This window comes from Anastrepha obliqua, chromosome 1 (genome assembly GCF_027943255.1).
Source record: "Anastrepha obliqua isolate idAnaObli1 chromosome 1, idAnaObli1_1.0, whole genome shotgun sequence".
NCBI lineage: Eukaryota > Metazoa > Arthropoda > Insecta > Diptera > Tephritidae > Anastrepha > Anastrepha obliqua.
This window is the reverse complement of record NC_072892.1, coordinates 34708905-34731081: the sequence shown is the minus strand read 5'-3', so window position 1 is coordinate 34731081 and position 22177 is coordinate 34708905. Positions and strand designations below refer to the sequence as shown.

Below are 22177 nucleotides of genomic sequence, written 5' to 3'. Positions count from 1 at the left end.
TACATACACAACCAAAGGTTACCCGGGTCCACGTTTTGACCTATATCTCGAGACCCCAGTCACGGAGCGGCATGAAAAATACTCTGTACTAAAGCATTCCCCAACAGCTTCAATTTGATATCCATATTGTACAAACACATTCTAGGCTCCACGTTTTGGTCTCTATCTCGAGACCCTAGTCACGGAGCGGATGGAAATACTCTGAACTAAAGCATTCACCAACAGCTTCCATTTGATACCCATATTGTACATACACATCCGAAGGTTACCCGGGTCCACGTTTGGACCTATATCTCGAGACCCTATCTACCAATAGGTATCCAAACTATACGGAAACCATCTTCAATACCTCCTTAACAATGTGTGTAAGTTTGGTTTAATTCGGTGCAAAGACACGGCGGGTCCACGTTTTGGCATATATTTCCAGACCCTAGTCATCAATAGGTATAAATTAAAGCACTTATCAACAGCTTTCATTTGATACCCATATTGTACATACACAACCAAAGGTTACCCGGGTCCACCTTTTGACCTATATCTCGAGACCCCAGTCACGGAGCGGCATGAAAAATACTCTGTACTAAAGCATTCACCAACAGCCTCAATTTGATACCCATATTGTACATACACATCCGAAGGTTACCCGGGTCCACGTTTTGACCTATATCTCGAGACCCCAGTCACGGAGCGGCATGAAAAATACTCTGTACTAAAGCATTCACCAACAGCTTTCATTTGATACCCATATTGTACATACACGTCCGAAGGTTACCCGGGTCCACGTTTTGACCTATATCTCGAGCCCTATTTCCAAAATAAAATATAATCCATGTTACTCGTGGATAATGTAGCTTTCGAATGGTGAAAGAATTTTTAAAATCGGTCCAGTAGTTTTTGAGCCTATTCGTAACAAACAAACAAACAAAGTTTTCCTCTTTATAATATAGAAGAAGATATATTGAACTGTGATTAGAACAATTTTGACGTTGATGTCATGAGCTGTTTTACAGATACCAGCAGTGTGAAGTTGCTAACACTTCATATCGTTCACCCTAAGCAAATCGCTGAACGAACATCGTCGGGTGAAAGTTCGTTGCCAAAATTGTTTATTTAGTTATTAGAAGTATCAAACTTTTTAGAAATTCATACATCTTAAAAATATTATCAGGTTAGATTTATTTTTAATTTTCCTGCTGCCGCCGGTCGACAAAATCAGCTATCAGTGAAAAATGTAAGCATATTTTCTTCACCAAAGATAACTCACTTGGCGAAATGCTTTGCACAGATACATACGTATAAATGATAAAAAAGATCATGGGGTCGAAGTGCCAACCTCATAAAGTTTAAATTTTCATGTTAATTTCATTTTGATTCAATTTCATTGTGCGAACTACCACCCGATGATATCGATTCGCCTGGCGTTGATCGCTCAGCTATTTCATTCTGTTTATATATATATATATATGATTGGCGCGTACACCCTTTTTAGATGTTTGGCCGAGCTCCTACTCCTATTTGTGGTGTGTGTCTTGGTGTTGTTCCACAAATGGAGGGGCCTACACTTTCAAGCCGACTCCAAACGGCAGATATTTTTTATGAGGAGCTTTTTCATGGAAGAAATACACAGGAGGTTTGCTATTGTCGGCCGAGGGGCGAACGCTATTCGAAAAAACCTTTTTCTTGATTTCACCGAGATTCAAACCTACGTTCTCTCTGTATTCCGAATGGTAGTCACGTACCAAGCCATTCGGCTATGGCGGCTGCAATTATACTATTACAAAGTGCTAAATTCGATGCGAACCAAACTTTATATATCCACGCGCATTTTAATATAATTTTATTTGGGCTGACTGTTAATTTTTGGCACCAACCCAAATTCTTAGACAGCGAGAGTTATAGTTTTTAACACCTGACGCGCGGACGGAAATTTAATCTTGATGTATGTGTATGTCTGATCAATCAACTTAAACCGAAGCTAAATGAGGGGGAAAGCACTACGCGTCCTAAGCTTAAGCGAATTTCATTGAAAAAAATCCAAAATAATTTCTTTGACTTGAAAATTTTTGAAACACAAATATTTTTAATATATTTTTTAGCCATACTAATGCTTTTATATTGTGAAATATCTACAAGAATCTGTACGAAATTTTTAAACGATTTTCTAGCAAATTTTTCATGCAACTATGTTACATAAGAGAGCGTTTTCGAATCAACTGATCTCAGCTGTGGGCATTTTTTGACGATCAACTGAGAGTGTTTTTACTTATGGATCTGTTCAATGGTTGTCCAACGGGTGAAGAAGGACTTGGCGTCACTTGGTATTGTGTACAATTGACGCTGGTTATGCAGGCCACAAGCGATAAACAAATCGAAACAATCGGTTGAAACTCATTTCGCCGAACACTGGTAGATTTGTTGACAATGTTAGTGTTACGCATTTCGTTGACAAGTGATGGTGCTCACACTCACCAACGTAAACGTACGCCCGTGTCAACTGACACGATGAAACTAATGAGAGCCCCATGTAAATGAATTCTCACCACCGTTCTGCTCCGTAGTATCGTAAACTGTTAACGTGGCATTTTGGTTTGTTTCCGCAGAAACGTGTCAGCTGATTACTCTCTCACCACACAGTGTTGCCAAACATGGAAGCGAAAAACACGCTCCTGTGATGCCAATGCATGCAGGCCTTTGCACGCTCCCTAGTTTAGTGATATGATAGCCCTTTCGAAGAGCTTCCCACCAAACCAGGCATCCATACGTTAAATTTGGCAAAACCACTGCGTTGTACATCCACAGCACGACCTGTGGCCTGAGTACCCATTTTTTACCGAAGATTTGCAGGAGTAGAAGGCTATACTGGCCTTCTTTACCCGATTTTCAATGTGTAGCTTCCAATGTAGTTTATAGTCATATATCACTCCAACATACCTAATTCCCGATGAAAGCGGGAGAATGTGGTTGTTTAATTTGGGAAGTCGAAAGGGTGGTGATTTATATTTTCTGGTAAATAGCACCAGCTCCGTTTTGTCAGAGTTGACTCGGAGGCTGCAAGTGGCGGCCCAGCGACTACAGTACAGCCAGTGACCTTTGCAAAATCTCAGCCATGATTGAGGGAAACGGTCCCGATACCATTAGGACCAAGTCATCGACGTATGCTACTACCTTAACACCATCCTTATTTAGCATTATCAGAACTTCGTCAATAGCAACTAGTCAAAGTAGGGCGAAAGGACTGCATCATGCGGCGTCCCCCTGTGAACGAATTAAGTGACTTTAGCCCCTCTTGACACCCATTTACTTCCCTGCAGCCAAGCAGCGACGAGATCCAGAGGCAGATAGGTCTCTCCACCTCTAGTCTATATAACGCAGTGACAATTGGTTCCGCCCCAAAATGTCTAAAGAAATGAGAAATATCGTGAACTTCGCCACACACACGCAACTGATGGCCAACCGGTTGACAAAAACGTGTCAATTTACACGTTTGTGGCTTTGTTTCCGTTTGTGGCTTGCATTACTCGGCAAAAATCGCTTAAAAGGTTATCGCGCCAATCAAGCGGAAGAAATCGACGAATTCAAATTTTATTTCAAAAGAGCTACATTCATATATTATTTATTTGTTCACACTACAAATTATTACAAACTGTTGGGTTTTACATAGTTTTATATCACATAATTTTCATTGTACTCTCAAGTACATTTATGTTGCTAATATAGAATAAAATTATAAATATATGGGCTCAAGGTTTTATGCGATAAACAATCAAAAGTACGGGTATATATTTTTGATGTTAACGCACCGTTGTAAAAAATTAAATTTTTCTAAAATATATAGATAAATATTTAATTACTTTACAAGTCAGTAGCCATGATTAACACTTAAAATACAGTTATCGTGCGTTTACAGAGGAAATAGTTCATCATAGGTAAAACTACTCAGGATTTTACCTGCGACGGAGCTAAATTTCTTTTCCAAAGCGCGCTCGATGGGTTGTATGACTTCATTAGTGAAGAGCTCGAAGTTCTGATTAATCGTCTCGTTTATGATGTCACCGAGCGTTTTATCATTGCCGAATAGATTCTGTAAATGAATATTTCCGCTGCCTGTACGAATTTTCACAACTAATTCCTTAACACCAATCATATCGACATCGTTCACATTGGTTACTTCGAAGACTACCTTCACATAGGCGTAAAAGTTGGCTATAAAGGTAATAAAAAAAATATATAAATTAATTTAATGGTGCATACCAGGATATTATAAATGTTCAAATTGGTATGTTGAAAATATTTACGGCTGCGATTATGCAGCGTCTTTTAACTTACTGAAATTTCCCGTGAAAGGGCCGTTACCACGCAGCGTTAAGCCCAATAATTGTCCATTGATATTGTAATTGCCTTCACCATGCAAATAAGGCAAAACCAGTTCAAAATCGAAACGCTTAGCATCGTCCGAAGATCTAAAATATTTCAAAGCGTTGTTAAATTAAGAAGTAAAAACCCCGTACTCAAAGTGTTTACCTAATTTTTTTTATTTCAAAGTTGGACGATCCGTAAACGTTCAGCTTTTTCACTTTAACGTTGATTCCATTGGCGCCACCTTCCAATATATTTAAGTCGCCTATATAAAGAGGTTCCATCGAGGGCACACTCAACTCCTCAATGCCGTCAGCCAGATATGGTCGCAGAGAGTGTACTGAGTCCTTAACACATTCGGCTATCTTTGGATCACTTCGATGACAGATTTTTATATAATCAGCTGCAAAGTGAAAGTGATGTTGAATTTTTGCTTTTTATTCCTTAAAACTAAAGAAAACTGGACCGAACTACACTTACGCATTTTCGCAGCATAAATAGGGCAGGAAAGTGCTGCAATAAGCGCAAATGTCAATAGTGAGACTTTTGGTTCCATTGTTGAGATGTGTGTTCTGAAGGAAATTACAATTTGACAAGTTATTAGTTGCAAAAGTTTTCGTAGTTTTGATTTGAATATATAAATTTCTAGGACACTCTTCTGCTCAAAATTTTAATATATGGCGGCCGTCGTAGTTGTGGTGGGATGTTACATGACTGTTGGTTATATACTTCTAGTAAAATGTATTAAAAATTTATATTTATGGCAACTCTCCTCTTTCTCGGAGAATAGCCTAACAAAATGAATTGTCAAAGACGTTTCCCGTTGTTTTCAAACCACCATTTTGGACGCTTAAAAATCCTGTAAAACGATATTGCATCATATTTTCATATAAACGTGACAAAAGAGCCTCTCCACTATTCACCAGTGAGGAACTCCAGTCAGCTACGAGCAAACTAAAATACAGCAAGGCCCCAGGTCCTGGTGAAGTACCCGGTGAAGTTCTCAAGGATACCGCAAAAATGCGACCACAAGTCTTACTAGACATGTACAACGCCTGTCTATGAGATGGAATTTTCCCAGACATCTGGAAAAAGCTACAGCTTATGCTAGTAAGCAAGAGGAGAGGCAACCCGAACCTCCCATCAACCATCGGCCATTATGAATGCTCGACACAGCAGGCAAGCTCCTTGAAAGCGTGACCAAGCCTCGACTAGCCACAGGCATAGATAAAGCCGGAGGGCTATCAGCAAGACAGCACGGCTTTAGATGCGGAAAGTCTACAATAGCGGCAATTGAAACTGTCATAAACTGCGTTGGAGCAGCGCAACAGGGTAGTATTCAATGCAGAAGCATAGTCCACCTTGCCACTTTAGATGTAAGGAAGGCTTTCAATAGCGTAAGATGGACATATTTGCTGCCTTAGAGCTAAGGTTCAAAATTCTGGCATACCAACAGTGCATAATGAGGAATTTATACGAGACCGAAAATTCGTCTATCAAACCCCAAAGTAGGTAGGTAGGTGGGGTGGCTGTCGCAATGACACACTTAGATCTTTCATAGGTTCATTGTGATACCACTGGAACTTATCCTTACCCTATAGGTTGCTTTTCAAACCATTCGGTAGCTTTAATAAACGATGCGCTATGCCCGCTACATCAGTTAAAAATGCCATATCAATGTGCGGAGCCTCCTTGTAGCTAAGCTTTCACACTCACATAAAATTTATCTGACTGTTTTCTCTTCTTCTGTATTAAGACAGCTTCTACGGAAATCGAAGTACGGGAGTCCTAACCTTCTAGCGTGGCTGCCTATTAGACAATGACCAGTTAATATCCCTATCATTTTTCTTATAGCTTCTCTGCTTAGTTCGCATGTTGAGAGCTTTCGTCAACTTGTATTTTTTTACCTTATTAATGGTTTCCCTATCTATAAGTAGTTTCGAAGTGGCTATAGACATAGGTATCAGCGTCTTATCCACTTGGAGGTCAAGCGTTGTACCGGTTCGCCAAGTTCATCTACCTTGCAGCTCTCTGCTATATTCCTGTGACCTGACACCCAAATAAGGTGTACTTTGTAGTATTTTGATACGTCATTTAGAAGTTTAAAACATTTTATGACTGTTTTTGACGAGTGTGTTTCAGATTCTAGCGCTTTTATGGCTGTTTGACTGTCCGAGTATATGAAGATTTCATTTGTGAATTATACTCTCGTTTTATTACCGTAAGTCCTTCTTATATGGCAGTGCTTCCGCCTGAAATACACTGCAATGATCAAGTAAGCGAAATGATTGGTTAACTCCGAGTTTATCGGAGAAAACCCCTCCACCTACTCTGCAACAATAAGCCCGTTATCTCATTCCTCTTTGGAAGGAAATACCGAGCTCCTCCTTTTATTTGTGGCGTGCGTCTTGATGTTGCTTCACAAATGGTGGAACCTACAGTTTCAAGCCGCTCCGAATGGTTTTTTATGAGAAGCTTTTTCATGGCAGAAATACACTCGCAGATTTGCCATTGCCTGCCGAGGGGCGGCCGCTATTAGAAAAAAATTGTTGTTAATTTTGGTGTTTGACGGAGATTCGAACCTACGTTCTTAAATACGCTAACTACAAAAAAGGTTCTGCAGCATTTAGGCATACGACTGGATTTCCAGAAATACCTGTTCAAAAATTGGGAAAAGCCAACACCCCACATGTACATATATACGGCGAAGCAGCCGAATATGACGCGGAGCACACCTCTTTCCAAGGGATGCGTTGGGAACAAGAACGTCAAACGCGGACGAATTTAGTCGGTTACATAACCCCTGACAATCGCTGTAATCGACAAAAAATCTAAGTAGCGGGGAAACCTGGGAAATCATCAGTGGTTTTGCGAAAAAAATTATCCTGATGAAAAAGCGGGACCTGGAGGCCGGCACATAGGCATAGAGCTTGTAATGATGGATTTATTGTGCAGAGATAAACATCAGGCGGCTCATTAAGCTCTCTGACCATTGCAGTATTTTTCCTCTTTGCGATAGGAAAGGCTGCAGAAATAGCACTAACAAGGACATCGTGCAACTCCAACATAAATATATACGTTGACAGTCAAGCGGCAATAACGGCAATAAACTCATATAAAATTTCATCTAAAAACATTCTTAGGACTATGGAAGCTATAGAGAGACTAGTTGCAGACAGACGGTTACACATCTATTGAGTACCCGGACATAAGTGCATTGAAGGAAACGAAATTGTAGATGAGATTGCCGAAAGCGCTGTTTACATACAATTCGAACAAGAAAACGACATACTGAAACTTTTAAATACGGTATACATTGACATCGCTGCGGACATGAAAACACGGATAGATAGAAGGTGGAATTATCTAGCTACTTGCGAAACCGCGAAAATCATGTGTACACAGAATGCAGACAAATACGCCAGATTCGTACTAGCCCTGTCTAGAGAGAACAGCAGAACTATCGAAGGTACACTGACAGATCTCAATTTGTTACCGGCACTCATACAAAATGGGAATTACAAACAACGATATCTGCAGATTTTGCAATAAACTAGAAGAGAAGGAAACTCTAGAACACCTTCTATGTTCTTGCCCTGCAATAGTTAGAACCCGAATGAAATCTTTAGGAGCTCTAGAATATGAGAGGTTAGAATCTCTCGTGGTTAGAGCTTCAGAGCTCGCTTAGATTCGCAAAAGACGCAGGCTTATTACAAGAAACATACTACTAGGAAACGTAAAGGTCAAGTTCCATTTGGGACCACTAGGGACCATAAGGTCTATATGATGCCAGCCAGGTCAATCTAACCTAACTTATAAAATTAATTAATTTATTTTTATTACTTTCTTCTTTATTTATTATTAATATTAGGTCAGTCCATAAGTTCGTGTGTGTTTTACCCATAATTTCACTTTTGTACGATTTTTGCTTACAAAAATTATTCGCGGAATATAACGCAAGTATTTATATTTTCTTTGATATATTGTGCATTTAACAAGTGATTTTATCGCGGATAGAAGCACGTGTTGTTAAAAAATAAAATGGAATCTTCGAGCGCGTATAAGAGGCATATTTTGTAATTTTTTATAAAAGTGGTAAAAATGCAACAACTGCTGCTGAAGAAATAAACACTGTTCACAGAGAGGATACCCTGAGTGTGAGGACTGCGCAAAAGTGGGTTTCAAAATTCCGAAGAAGTAACTGCGCGCTGGTCGTCCTGAAGTCTTTAACTCCCTCGCCTTGCTCGAACTCGTGGAAGCTGAGCCAAATTTGACAGTCGATATGATAGCTCAGAGGTTGAATTCATCGTATGGAACAGTTCACAGTCACCTGGTTCAGTTGGGAAAGGTTTCAAAGCTGGGAAAATGGGTTCCGCATAGACTTTCCGTCGCCAACCAACAGCAGAGAGTGAATGTGTGTTCTCAGCTGCTACAACGGCTTGAAAATGAATGTTTTTGAACCATATCGTTACTGGTGATAAAGAATGGGTCCTTTACAATAATCCTATTTGGAAACGCCAATCGTTAGATAAAGATTAAACACCAGAACCGACCCCTAGAGATGGCCTTCACCCCAAAAATATTCTCCTGTCTATTTGGTGGGATATGGCCGGTATTGTTTATTATGAACTTCTGGAACCAAACCAGATGATAATTGCTGCTTATTATTCCCATCAGCTATCAAACCTGAATGAGGCACTTAAAAAAAATCTACCGTCTTTAGTGAATAGACGCAAAGTTTTGTTTCACCACGAGAACGCAAGACGTCATATCGCAAGGCAAGCTGAACGAGCTCGGATGGGAACTAATGGCGCATCCACCATAGGCTCCGGATATTGCACCTTGTGATTATCACCTTTTCCGTGGACTTCAAACAATAACTATTCCTCAAAAGAAGCTATAAAAAGGCTCCAAGGACAAAAAATTTTTTGAGCAGGGAATTAAAAATTTGCCTAAACGTTGGGAAGACATTGTAAATAATGAAGGAAAATATATTATTGATTAATAAATACTTTAAACATCTTTTTTATTAATTTTAAAACCACCTTTAAAAAACGCACGAACTTATGGACTGACCTGATAATTCATTTTTCTTAACTTATTAATCTTTATTTATTATTTTAATTTAATTTAATATTCAAAAATTATATTTATTGTTGTTGTACATTTATTATTTTTAAAACGTATTAGTCTTTTTTGAAAATTACCAAATATATACAATTAATTTAGTATTAAAAATTTATGTTTATTAATATTTTTAGTTTAATACAATATTATTTATTTATTCTTATAATTTATTTATTTATTATTATTAATTCGTTTTTCTTAACTTATCGAGCTTTTAGGGGTTATATGCAGTTAGAATTTTGAAAAAATTAATTTTGTTTTTATTTTATTTTCTTAATGTATATATTGAGCCATAACCGATATATATGTGAAAGCACACAGAAAATTTAATATCGTTCCGGTGCATATTTTCGAAGTTACACGCAAATTGGAAAAAGCGTTTCAGAGAATTTTTACCCTATGTAAAGTGCTTTTCAAACTTTAAACGCGTTTTTCTTAAAACCGTGTTTTGGAAGTCGGTGGGCACGATTACTCAAAAGCGGCCAAACCGATCGTCTTGAAATTTTACCACAACCTTCTCAGATATATTCCCCAGCTATTAATCGAAGGAATAAGAGTACTGATGAGCTTTTCTATTTTTTGTAGACAATTTTTCGCGAAAATTTTCGTAGAAAATACGGTTTTTTTCCTACAGTCGCCATTTTATCAAAAACTAAAATTTTGACTATTCCTTCGATTAATACCTAGCTTTATCTATCCACAAAAAGAATCAAATTGTTTTTCCGATTTCAGATAATCCAAACCGGAGATATTTTGTCCACCGCCGAATGCTCTTTTTTGGAGAACGCTTGGAAGATCATCTGCAGGAGCCGTGCACTTCAATATTTTCACTAACTTTAAATGCTATAATTGCTATAATTAACTTTAAAGAAGACATCATTTGAATAATTAAAAATTGTATTGGTTTAATAAAATCGTTCTTTGTGAAAAATTCTCAAAAAAAAACGTGATTTTTTAGCCTTACAAGTGTATATAACCCGGTGTGACGGGTTCAAAAAATCGATTTTTTTTACATTTTTCGGAAGAAAAACATCTTAAAAATATACTATAAAAATTTCAGACAGAAATTTAAATTATTTTTAAAGTTATAGCTAAAATAAGAGAGCGCGCCGTAGTGTGTATGAAAGCGTGTGACACGCCAGCAGCAGCTTGTTGTCGAAACTTTAAACGCGTTTTTCTCAAAACTATGTTTTCGAAATTTCGGGGAATAACTGACTCAAATCTATTCAACCGATTTGGTTAAACATTTAACCCGTTATTCTAGACACACATATCTAGATCCTGGACCTTTAAAGCATTTAATTTTTTAATAATAAATTATTTAATTTAAACAGTTTATGAAGAAAAAAAATTAAATTTTGAGAAATGTTTTCACAAGTCCGCCATTTTGTTTTTGTTTTTTTATTTTTATGTATATTTTAGGTTCGGGACCTAAAATAAAGTCTACAGAATAATAATGTCTTTGAATTTTTTATTTCAGATGACTTTGGAACGCTGTGTGTTTCCCCGAACCAACTGATATTTATTTTAAGGACTCCACTTTGACGTGAAAAATTTTAAACAAATTAATATAAAATTAACTTAAAAAAAATTGTTTATATACTTCGAAACACCATTAAAAACATGTAAAACGATCGCATTTTATTTTCTTTTTAAAAAAGATTCATGAAAAAACGTCGAAATTTCGGTCGTTACACCGGACTACTACCTTAAATAAACCTTTCAATCTATTATTTTAATTAAATATTTTAAAATTGTATTTATTTATTATTTTGAAAATGTATTACTTTTCCACACAAATCGCTAAATATAAAAAGTTAATTCAACATTAAAAAAATTATGCTTATTAATATTTTTAATTTTGTAATGTTCTTAATTAATTTATTTTACTCGCCTATTAACTTTAAATAGACCATTAAATTTTGAAAATTTAATTATTATAGTTTTTGTATTTTATTTTTATTATTTAAGAAATTTATAATTTATAAATTTATTTATTTTAAAAACATGCCCACTTTTTAAATTGTCCTATAAATATACTTTATTCGTTGACATTTTTGAATTCATTTTTCTATGCAATATAATTCGTAAATGCTTCAACTTTAAATTTTCACTTCCATGATCCTTCTGGCGACACTCACTTTTTAGAAAAAAGATGCTGTAAATTTCGCTATGTCTTATGCAATTTGCACTTAAGTTTTTATTTTTAACTTTTTCCAGTTTGAACAAATTTGGCAGAAAACAATTTAGAAGTTTGTGCAAGGCCGAAAATGCGATAGAACTAAATGTATAGAACTCGCAACGAGCGCGAGGTTAGCTTGAGAAGAACACGCCTTAAAGAACGTCGCAACGAACTGAAACGAAACGAGTCTGCGGCTTTGCATTTTTATAGAAGTTCTAAGCGCGTCAGCTATCGCGCGGCGCGGGCAACTGGATTACATGCACACTTACAAACCGCTTACACACACACTTACAAAACTGTGTTACGTGTGCGCATTAGAGCGGCAGCGCGCAAGTTGCAATGCTGCAGGAGAGGACGGCGGATAGATAAGGTAGTGAGAACGGCGGTGATAACAAACGCAGCAGTAACCGAAATTAAAGTGGCTAATATCAAATGTGTGCGCACACACAGACACCTACACAAGAAAGCACAGTTAATTAGTTGACTACCTGCGAAATATTCTCAGCATTTAAAATTATATAACTCAGTGTAATGCATGTTAAATTCGAATCGTTCTCCGCTCCATCACACTAACGTACACATACACACACGCATGCAGCTAAAACTGTCATCATAGTTGACAAATTGATTTGCGTTTGCTATTTTCGTTCGTAGCGTTTGCGCGGAAGCTGAGCTAGTCGAGCGCTAAGCGAAACGCACACCCCACCCACAGCAAATATACCCAATTACATATACAAATTTGTTAGCTTGCAGCGACATGCAAAAATAATATTCATATACATATGTATGTATGTTCATACGTATCTAAATTTGTACGACATCGTCTCAATTTGTCTACGGTTGTCGTTTCAACGGTTTTCGCCTTTTTTGCAAGCAACAGCAGCAATTAACAGATACTTTTGGCACACAGACTATATGTATGTATATGTATATGTATGTGTGTATATGTACCATATGTGTGTATATGTATGCATGTTTGTTTGTAAGTGGCAACCATTGAACTTGCATTAAATTTCTACTGCTTGCTGTTGAACTCAAATTGGCTGGGAGTTTAGGGCGTATGAGTAACATTTGATTATTTCTATACGTTTCCTTGCGCGAATACTTATTCACACGATTTTCATAATTATTTTTAGCCCAGATTACTAGCAGAAGCATATGGCTTAGCAAATGAGCGCAATCCTCTACCTCAAGCCAACTGCGGAGATATTCACTTCATCTAACTAAATTTAGAGCGGAAGTGAAGGAACAATTTTTTTCTAATAGCGGTCCCCCCTTGGCAGGCAATGGCAATTTTCCGAGTGTATTTCTGCCACGAAAAATCTCCTCATAAAAAAAAATTTGCCGTTCGGAGTCGGCTTGAAACTGTAGGTCCCTCAATTTGAGGAGCAACATCAACACGCGCACCACAAATGGGAGGACGAGCTCGGCCAAAAAGGGTGTACGCGCCAATTATTTATTTATTTATTTAACAATAAAATTCAGTGAGACTCGATCAGAGGACGAAGCATAAAGTGCTTTAAACATTTTACTTTGAGAAATTTAGCGGTCCGGATTATTAAATTGCAGCTATGCTCTTCTCTCTTTAACTCCTTCTTCTTAATTGGCGCGATAACCGCTTAAGCGATTGTGGCCGATTTTCTTTCTTAACACTAAGCAAAAAGAAACTTACTTATACTTGTATACATTGGCTATTAATTTGATTCCCTGAATTCTCACTTTTTCATTGCATCATTACTTACTTACACACGTACATACAATACACATACATACAACCGAACATATTAGTTAATTAAAGAGCGAGGGGGAAGTGCGGCATTCGATAACAGTTATTAGGGTCATGAGTTTGTCAACGCTTACGAGTGTGCGTGTGTTAATTTCATAACATAACAGTTGTTACGAAATGTCAACTCATTTCGCGTGCCTATACTCGTAGGTATGTGAATGTATGCATAAACATGGACGATGACAATGTCTGATGAGGTGGCCCTTAGGGTGTGCGAGAAAAAATTCTATGGACGGTTAGTGCACCTATGCAGGTATAAGCTTTGCTGTGGTGTTGACACAGTGTAGCGATTAAGGAGGCTACGCCTCTGGTATTGGGTTAAAAGTGGAGATGGATTTTGCGTCATGCGCCTGTTAGCAGAAGGAAGGAATGACTAGCGCATTTGGTAGAATTTGCTCAAAATTGCTAAGGCGACTACTAAAACATACGAGGGTTGATATTTATATTTCTGGCCTTGCGCACTTCTAGTGCTGTCTGACGTGATCTGACATTTCAATTGAAAAGTTTGACATATTTTACTATAAACACACACAGAACATTTTAATGTGCAAGACAAATTAGTGCTGCTTACAGCAGTTTACAAATACAAAATTCATTTGTGGAAAAAATGGAATTAAACCGTGAGATTTTTGCGTTATTATTTATCACAATAAAGATAAAGATAAAGACAAAGATAAAGATAAAGATAAAGATAAAGATAAAGATAAAGATAAAGATAAAGATAAAGATAAAGATAAAGATAAAGATAAAGATAAAGATAAAGATAAAGATAAAGATAAAGATAAAGATAAAGATAAAGATAAAGATAAAGATAAAGATAAAGATAAAGATAAAGATAAAGATAAAGATAAAGATAAAGATAAAGATAAAGATAAAGATAAAGATAAAGATAAAGATAAAGATAAAGATAAAGATAAAGATAAAGATAAAGATAAAGATAAAGATAAAGATAAAGATAAAGATAAAGATAAAGATAAAGATAAAGATAAAGATAAAGATAAAGATAAAGATAAAGATAAAGATAAAGATAAAGATAAAGATAAAGATAAAGATAAATATAAATATAAAGATAAAGATAAAGATAAAGATAAAGATAAAGATAAAGATAAAGATAAAGATAAAGATAAAGATAAAGATAAAGATAAAGATAAAGATAAAGATGAAAATAAAGACAAAGATAAAGATAAAAATAGAGATAAAGATAAAGATAAAGATAAAGATAAAGATAAAAATAAAGATAAAGATAAAGATGAAAATAAAGATAAAGACAAAGATAAAGATAAAAATAGAGATAAAGATAAAGCTAAAGACAAAGATAAAGATGGGCATAAAGCTAAAGATAAAGATAAAGATGAGCATAAAGCTAAAGATAAAGATAAAGATAAAGATAAAGATAAAGATAAAGATAAAGATAAAGATAAAGATAAAGATAAAAATAGAGATAAAGATAAAAATAAAGATAAAGATAAAGATAAAGATAAAGATAAAGATAAAGATAAAGATAAAGATAAAGATAAAGATAAAGATAAAGATAAAGATAAAGATAAAGATAAAGATAAAGATAAAGATAAAGATAAAGATAAAGATAAAGATACAGATAAAGATAAAGATAAAGATAAAGATAAAGATAAAGATAAAGATAAAGATAAAGATAAAGATAAAGATAAAGATAAAGATAAAGATAAAGATGAGCATAAAGCTAAAGACAAAGATAAAGATGGGCATAAAGCTAAAGATAAAGATAAAGATAAAGATAAAGATAAAGATAAAGATAAAGATAAAGATAAAGATAAAGATAAAGATAAAGATAAAGATAAAGATAAAGATAAAGATAAAGATAAAGATAAAGATAAAGATAAAGATAAAGATAAAGATAAAGATAAAGATAAAGATAAAGATAAAGATAAAGATGAGCATAAAGCTAAAGACAAAGATAAAGATGGGCATAAAGCTAAAGATAAAGATAAAGATGAGCATAAAGCTAAAGATAAAGATAAAGATAAAGATGAACATAAAGATAAAGATAAAGATGAGAGTTAAGATAAAGATAAAAATAAAGATAAACATAAACATAAAGATAAAGGAGGTTAAAGATAAGGGAGGTAAAGAACTAAAGATAAGGAGACAAGGGATAACAGAGAGGAATAGAGCTAAAGAAAAGAAGACAAAAATATAAATGAGCTCAAATTGAATAACAAAAAACTCCGTACAAGAGGCACAGTTATGGCCGAATTTTCTAGCACAGGCGATAGTAATTATCATCATAAAAAATATATATCTTTTTTTTTCTTGCTAAGGGGATTGAAATCTATCAGAAACATTATTCAAGGTGCCGTCACACCAATGGTATATAGGGCATGCTCCCACTAACACTATTTAATTCCTCCCCGTCCACCCTGGAATCGTGTTAGCATTTCTTTAAGGTGGAGCCGCGTTTATGTCTATTATCACAACAGCTTCATGCGTCCAAGACTTCACTTACTAAAATATAATAATCTGCCACTTTTTTCATAGGCCATCAAAGCTATTGCAAACAACCTTAACCTGAAGAGCCTACCCTAGCCTTAGTTGTTATACCTATGAAAACAGTATTTTTTTGAAACGCCAAATTCCCTGTCATAAGTTACATTATTCGGTCACAGAAGCTATTGAGAAAATTACAATTCTTGCCTAGTCGATGTTGAGCTATGCGTGCAAAACGAGCAACGTTCGTTTGTAGTCGTTCATTCATGCTCGTACATTCAATTATTTACACACATACATACACATACACATACATACATAAATATGTAAATGGTTATTACAGTCAGGGTGGGCAGTTTAAAAGTCTAAATAACCAAGTGACATTTCAACAGCTTTCGTTATTACTTCAATGCATGCATGTGCGTGTGTGCGGATGTGTGTGAGTTTGGTGTTCGCTCAATAATTTGAGCCTGTGCATTCCCTGTCTCCTCCAAACCCGCCTACAAATTGCTGACGACTGTAGCGTTGCTGTTCCCAAAGTCTATTGTTTACTCGCCTTTTAATTTATGTTGGCAGTTGGTAGCAGATTACAGTTATTTTTGCTTTTGCCTCACGACCACACATAAAAAACACACACCTCCATGTGACTTACATACAGATAATTTACTCGTGGTTTACTATTTATGATTTTAGTTTTTTCATAATTTTTTTTTATTCATTTTTTTATAACCATTATTTTATATTAGTTTATTTTTATATTAATATAAAGCGATTAATGATAGTCACTTTGTCACTTTCAAGAGAATGGGAAATTCTGAGTAAAGCTTTTTTCTCGCAAAAGCGTGGGGTTCACCGTTGCGAAATACTTCTTTATTCGAACTCTGCCCAATACTTAGTACCGACTTCATTTTTTTCCTCATAATTAAAAGTGTTTGTGGTTATTATATTAATTAATTTTATTTGAAGAATTGTCATTACTTCTAGTCGTGCTTGTACTGAATAAAATATGTAAATCTATAGCAATTTCCCATTTAATAGAAATTGTCGCACACTAACAGTTTTAGCTCTAATTGATTATCTTTAAATAAATAGATTTTGACTAATTTCTAATTAACCTTAGATTACAGCTAAGCTAATAAACTGCTAACTGATAAATTTTAATTTCAATCGCTGGCATTTGCGCGTATGCCAGCGCAGCTCCGCTCACGCAACTATTAATTCAAATTAATCCATTGGTCTAGCGGTATTTTCGCGAAAATCCGGTCCATGAAGTTGCGTATGACCAGTGTGAGCTTCGTGCGTAGCGCTGGTTTCATTTCCTTTAACAACTCTTGAGCGTTTGAGTTAATGAAGAGATTCAATGCGGCCTCTGTAACGAGAAGTGATGAGAAAAAATGAAATTTAGTCAAATATTTTTAAGAATTTTGCTACAAACTGATTCTCAGTAAGTATCTGAAAAAAATAACAACAGTGCCTTTAAATATTCAACGGAATCGACCATAAAAGGATAGTCAAGGGTGATAGTTTACCAGGTTTGGTCAGCCGAAGAAAAATTGTGAGTAACTAAATCTCAGGAAAACAGACTGGTAGAAGTTTAGGAGGGCATTGCTGGACTTTGACCTGACGCCACCAAGATTTCGGAAAGAAAGGGCATTGAGGCGGCTGTTGAGAAACTCAACACTGCTTGAACTGAATATTTTGAGTCAACCTGTCCAATTCTAACTCTCCTTAATCGTACTCCCCTTCTTTGGTGGAATCGAGAACTCCAAGTGTTGACTCGTGAGTCGAGAAAACTTCTAAATCGAGCCCTCAATACTAATTTTGCTGAGTACTGGGAGTGATAATGTCATGCTTAACATAGAAGAACTACAAGAAGCCAATTCGGGAATCGAAAAGAGCTTCTTATAGGGAATTCTTCAGCGGTATTGAATTTTTGAGTGATATGGCCAAATTGGTAAAGATCCTGAAGAGGGATCCAACCGCAAAGCTGAGGTCAGATAGGAAATCTGATGGCTCCTTCGCGGAGAGGTAAAGTGAGACACTCAGCTTGCTAATGGAATCTCACTTTCCAGGTAATCAGATAAACGTTGGCCGACAACAGCCCTTATTGAAAGAGGCTGTAGTCCGAGCTGCTACTATTTCTTCTTGGCATGACTGGTATGTTGCCAGATCTGCGGTGAATGAGGTCGCCAGGCGATTTGCCATCAATCCTTTTGGCAGCTACAAGTTGCCCGGACCAGATGGCATATATCTGTTTTTTTTTTGTTTTTTTTTGCAGAGGAGGTTAAAATCGAAAATGTTAGAAACATATCAAAGGTGCTGTCACTCCAGTGGTATGTGGGGTATGCTCCCTTGGTTTTATTGGTGCTATTGCCTTTTTATCCTTTTTCTGCTTCTGCCTGCGAACTTTCGTCCACTCATGCTCCTTTTGCGTTGGCCTTAACAATTGCTCTTCTTTCTCCATTTAGGCTGCAGGTCTCCTTTTTTTGCCTGCGTAGTTTTCTCAGAGTCTTGCGAGTTTTCCTTGGGGCTCGATTGAGCCCTGAATCGCTTACCGCTTTGTGGTGGACTTTGTGTGGCTATGACACGGCTGTCGGCTGTTGTTTGGACTTCCACCGTCTTGCTCATCGGAACAGTATATGAGGTCTTCTGCTCCGCTTCGGCTTGCATAACTAGCTCCGTGCGTCAGCGCATAATTATGTTGCGCCGTTTTTTGATATCGCTACGCACGTTGTGCTGCGGTTCACATAAACTGATGAGCTCGCTTATTTCAGAACCCAACTTGCCGACGAGATCAATGAGCTTCTTATATAGTACCATTTTGTTTGCCTCAACTCTATTGGCAGAGCTCAGGAAGCTTGTCAGAAGTCTTCCTGGCTTTTGCGCAGGGCCCGGTTTGCCTCTGTTTTGAGCCAATTTCAGCGTACCTTGGTAACTGCCAGTAGGTGTCTCCGTTGGAATTAGCGACATGCTGTTTCCGTCGCAGACTGTCGCCATTAGGCTCGTTACTCTGCCTGTTGCTATATTGCTTCGGTTATCTTTAAGAGGAGGTGAATGCACCACAATCGAGCTTCTCCTAAAGATATTTGTTTGCTCATCTGGTGTTTGTTTTTGGTTTTGTGTGTTTGTGTTTCAATAGTATTATTCATTATTCATGGTCAAAACTTAAGACAGCTATCTCCGATCGTGTGTGTAGTTTCCTAAAAAGCTCTATGATTATCTATGCAAGCAGGGAGGTCATGCAAAGGTTCGCTCTAGCTTTTATGGGGTCCAGAGTTCAGAGCCAAGCCCCAACCGGAATTAATGGGGATTTATCTCAACCCAACCTATACAACCAGTGTTAGTGGTTACGATCATTGAACGTATGTTAAGACCTGCCAAGGTTTTAATAGGACGGAGGAGATGGTGTTCATTTCTGAATGCCATTTTCGGGGGGTTTCAAGCCGTTTATTAAGGTTGCAGGGGAACACATCCCAGCCCAATCGCCTCAATTCCAAATCGTGTCCAGTATGCCGTAATCAGAATCTTACTGGCCTCGATCCTTATGTCCTATCTGCCAGAACTGTTAGGTAGTTTGACGCTCTAATGACGATAGTGTTCCCATTGTCACCAAACCGTTTATGTACTCGTTTAGATCAAGGCAAAAGGGTGGCAATTATCTAAATCACTTTGCTATAAAATGAAGTATAAAACTGTACTCACGTATCACCGTGTTGCCATTAGCAATATTATCCACGCCCATTTTTATTTCTTTAACATTGAAGTCCATCTTGACCTGTTCGGCTGTTAAATAAGTACGTCCATCGTCAGCCACATTTGGATTAGCTTTGAAGTAGATTTTCGCCTTGACACCGTCTGCAGTAAATACAAATACAAATAATTGTAAATTCAAATTTATAAAATTTTTAAATTTTTTAATTGAAAAAAAAATGATATATATATTATATAAAAAAATTAATCACTAGAAAAAAAAATAAATTGCGCCGCTTACCATATTCGCCCCAATAATCACCAGCACCTGAGGCTTTCACTAAGATCAGTACACCCGTGGAACGATATTGTGCACGAACTTTAATGTGTGGAATTTCGCAAGTCAACTGGAATTGCAAAGTTTCCAAATCGGAGCTGCAAGCAAAGAAAGGAAAATATTATAAAACTTAGTGCTAATTATAAATATATAAAGATATGAATACTCCTATAAAATGAATTATAACATTGGAAATTAAAAATAAGTAACGCGCGGCGCTAAAGAAAAAAAATCATTTCTCGGGAATTAGTGCTTCAGATTTTTAGGTAAAGAATAAAGCCCTGTGCTGTAGTAATAAACAATAATTACTTCACAAAAAGTAAGTGATAGAAAGAAGCTGCTTCCAAGACGTCATGTCCGGTTTTTCTGAAAAACTCATACGACTATGCCAAATCACGTTGAGCTCGACCGTCATCGCCGTTAAAATTGGAAGGAACATCTCGATCACAGGATCTATATCTTTTAAAACCCACTGTAGCCAAGTGGGTTTGTGTGTGACTAAAATTAAGTTGTTCCCAGCTTCGAAAACTACAGTTGGAATGAAATATGAAATTGCGGAAAAAGTTTTTTGTAAGAAGTGAAGTAGAAAGAGTAGAAAATTCTTTGTTGAGAATAATTAAAATGATCAAGGTTTGATAAAAATGTAGCCTTTTTGAATATCTTGTTGCCAATTTGGAAGCGGCAAAATTGATACAATGGATTTTCACAAGCTTCTCTTGAAGTGAATTTCTCTCCAGAAAAACTATTCTTCACAGCCAGAAAAGAGGTTGTCCAAGCTCCCAGAGCTTCTGGAGAGTTACACTCGATGTGTATGGCCTTGAGGGCACAACTTCACTTCTATTGGCCAAAGCAAACCGCAATTCGGGGAATTGCTTGCTTCAGACGTTCCATTTATTGACGGAATAGGTCAGTCCGAATTAAGAGTTTGGGTGTAGGGAAGTACCTAATAGTAGATGATTCATTCACCAAACACACAGAACCTTCCTGATCCTCAATCCTGGCTTTTCTACCGTTTTCTGTTTATTTTGATATTATATTATATTATTATTACGAGTATTTAAGTGAAACGGCCGCCATAGCCGAATGAGTTAGTGCGAGACTACCATTCGGAATTCAGAGAGCACGTAGGTTCCGATCTCGGTGAAAGACCAAAATGGAGAAAACGTTTTTTCTAATAGCGGTCGCCCCTCGGCAGGCAATGGCAAATCTCCGAGTGTACTTCTGCCATGAAAAAGCTCCTCAGATTGAAACTGTAGGTGTGGAACAACATGAAGAGGCACACCACAAATAGGAGTAGGAGCTCGGCCAAACACCCAGTCTAAAAATTTGAGGAAAATTTTCCGAACATTTTCAAATTTGTAAATAGCTTGAAACTATTTATTATAGAATGAATTTAAATTTTTATACATAAAGGATTTTCCAATAACAGGTGTTATTGGTGAATGGATTGCGCTATCGAGAGATGATTAACGATTTTTTATGGCCGGAATTGGATGGTATTGATCTGGACAACGTTTATTTTCAACAAGACGGCGCTATATGCCACACAAGCAACGAAACCATTGATCTTTTACGGGAAAAGTTTCCGGACCGTGTTATCTCTCGAAGAGGTGATCACAATTGGCCACCAAGATCTTGTGATTTAACGAATTCGTGAGGCTATCGAGGACATAGGGCAGCCACTTTGCAATTCGGTTATGGAAAATTTCATGAAAAGGATATTGTCCTGTAAGCGTGGTCGTGGTGGTCATTTGCCTATTTTCCTATTTTCCACTATTAACGGCGTACTTTCCTCTTTATAATGAAATAAACATCCGATCATTTATATTAAAAAATAGTATTTTTCTTTGAATACCAAAATAACACCTCTTATTGGAAAACCCTCTGCATAAAAATAATTAAAATTAAAAGAAAAGTTACCTGCATAATTTTGCAAGGTGGCTTCATAAATAAAATGCGGTGTAGAGTACCATCGAAACATTTTTGGAGCTTCTGATTGCAGTTTCGTCGCGTGGGCAAATCTTCTTGCGCCTTGCTAAATAGTTCACTTTGGCCACAATGAGAAACAAGTGTGACACTTTGCACTTAACGCACTATACTTCGTTATGAGAGGCTTTTGCTAACAGAACTCTAATCGTCAACAAATGCAAGTATTCACTATATAGAAAATTTCGCTGTAAAGGGGGTTTCAGGGGACACAGAAAATATTTTATTATATTGAGTTTTTTATTTTCTA

The 22177-nt window shown here is 36.6% G+C and overlaps 2 protein-coding genes across 3 annotated transcripts in view; both read right to left on the bottom strand.

Moving 5' to 3' along the window:
- Positions 1 to 3580: 3580 nt before the first annotated feature.
- Positions 3581 to 11832, bottom strand: LOC129253253 (protein takeout). Its single transcript, XM_054891552.1, has 5 exons — positions 11625 to 11832; positions 4837 to 4928; positions 4522 to 4759; positions 4327 to 4460; positions 3581 to 4203 (listed from the first exon to the last, which is right to left on the bottom strand). The coding sequence occupies exons 2-5, from the start codon at positions 4910 to 4912 to the stop codon at positions 3902 to 3904; spliced, it is 750 nt and encodes a 249-aa protein (XP_054747527.1). The 5' UTR covers positions 4913 to 4928; positions 11625 to 11832; the 3' UTR covers positions 3581 to 3901.
- Positions 11833 to 16852: 5020 nt separating this feature from the next.
- Positions 16853 to 22177, bottom strand: part of LOC129249460 (protein takeout) — a 31202-nt gene continuing 25877 nt past the window's right edge. For both annotated transcript variants that reach the window (XM_054889300.1, XM_054889290.1), the window contains 3 exons: positions 19906 to 20039; positions 19617 to 19769; positions 16853 to 17283 (listed from right to left, as the gene is read on the bottom strand). In XM_054889300.1, the coding sequence (XP_054745275.1) occupies positions 17129 to 17283; positions 19617 to 19769; positions 19906 to 20039 (442 nt within the window). In that variant the 3' untranslated portion in view covers positions 16853 to 17128. The remainder of the gene's footprint in view (positions 17284 to 19616; positions 19770 to 19905; positions 20040 to 22177) is intronic.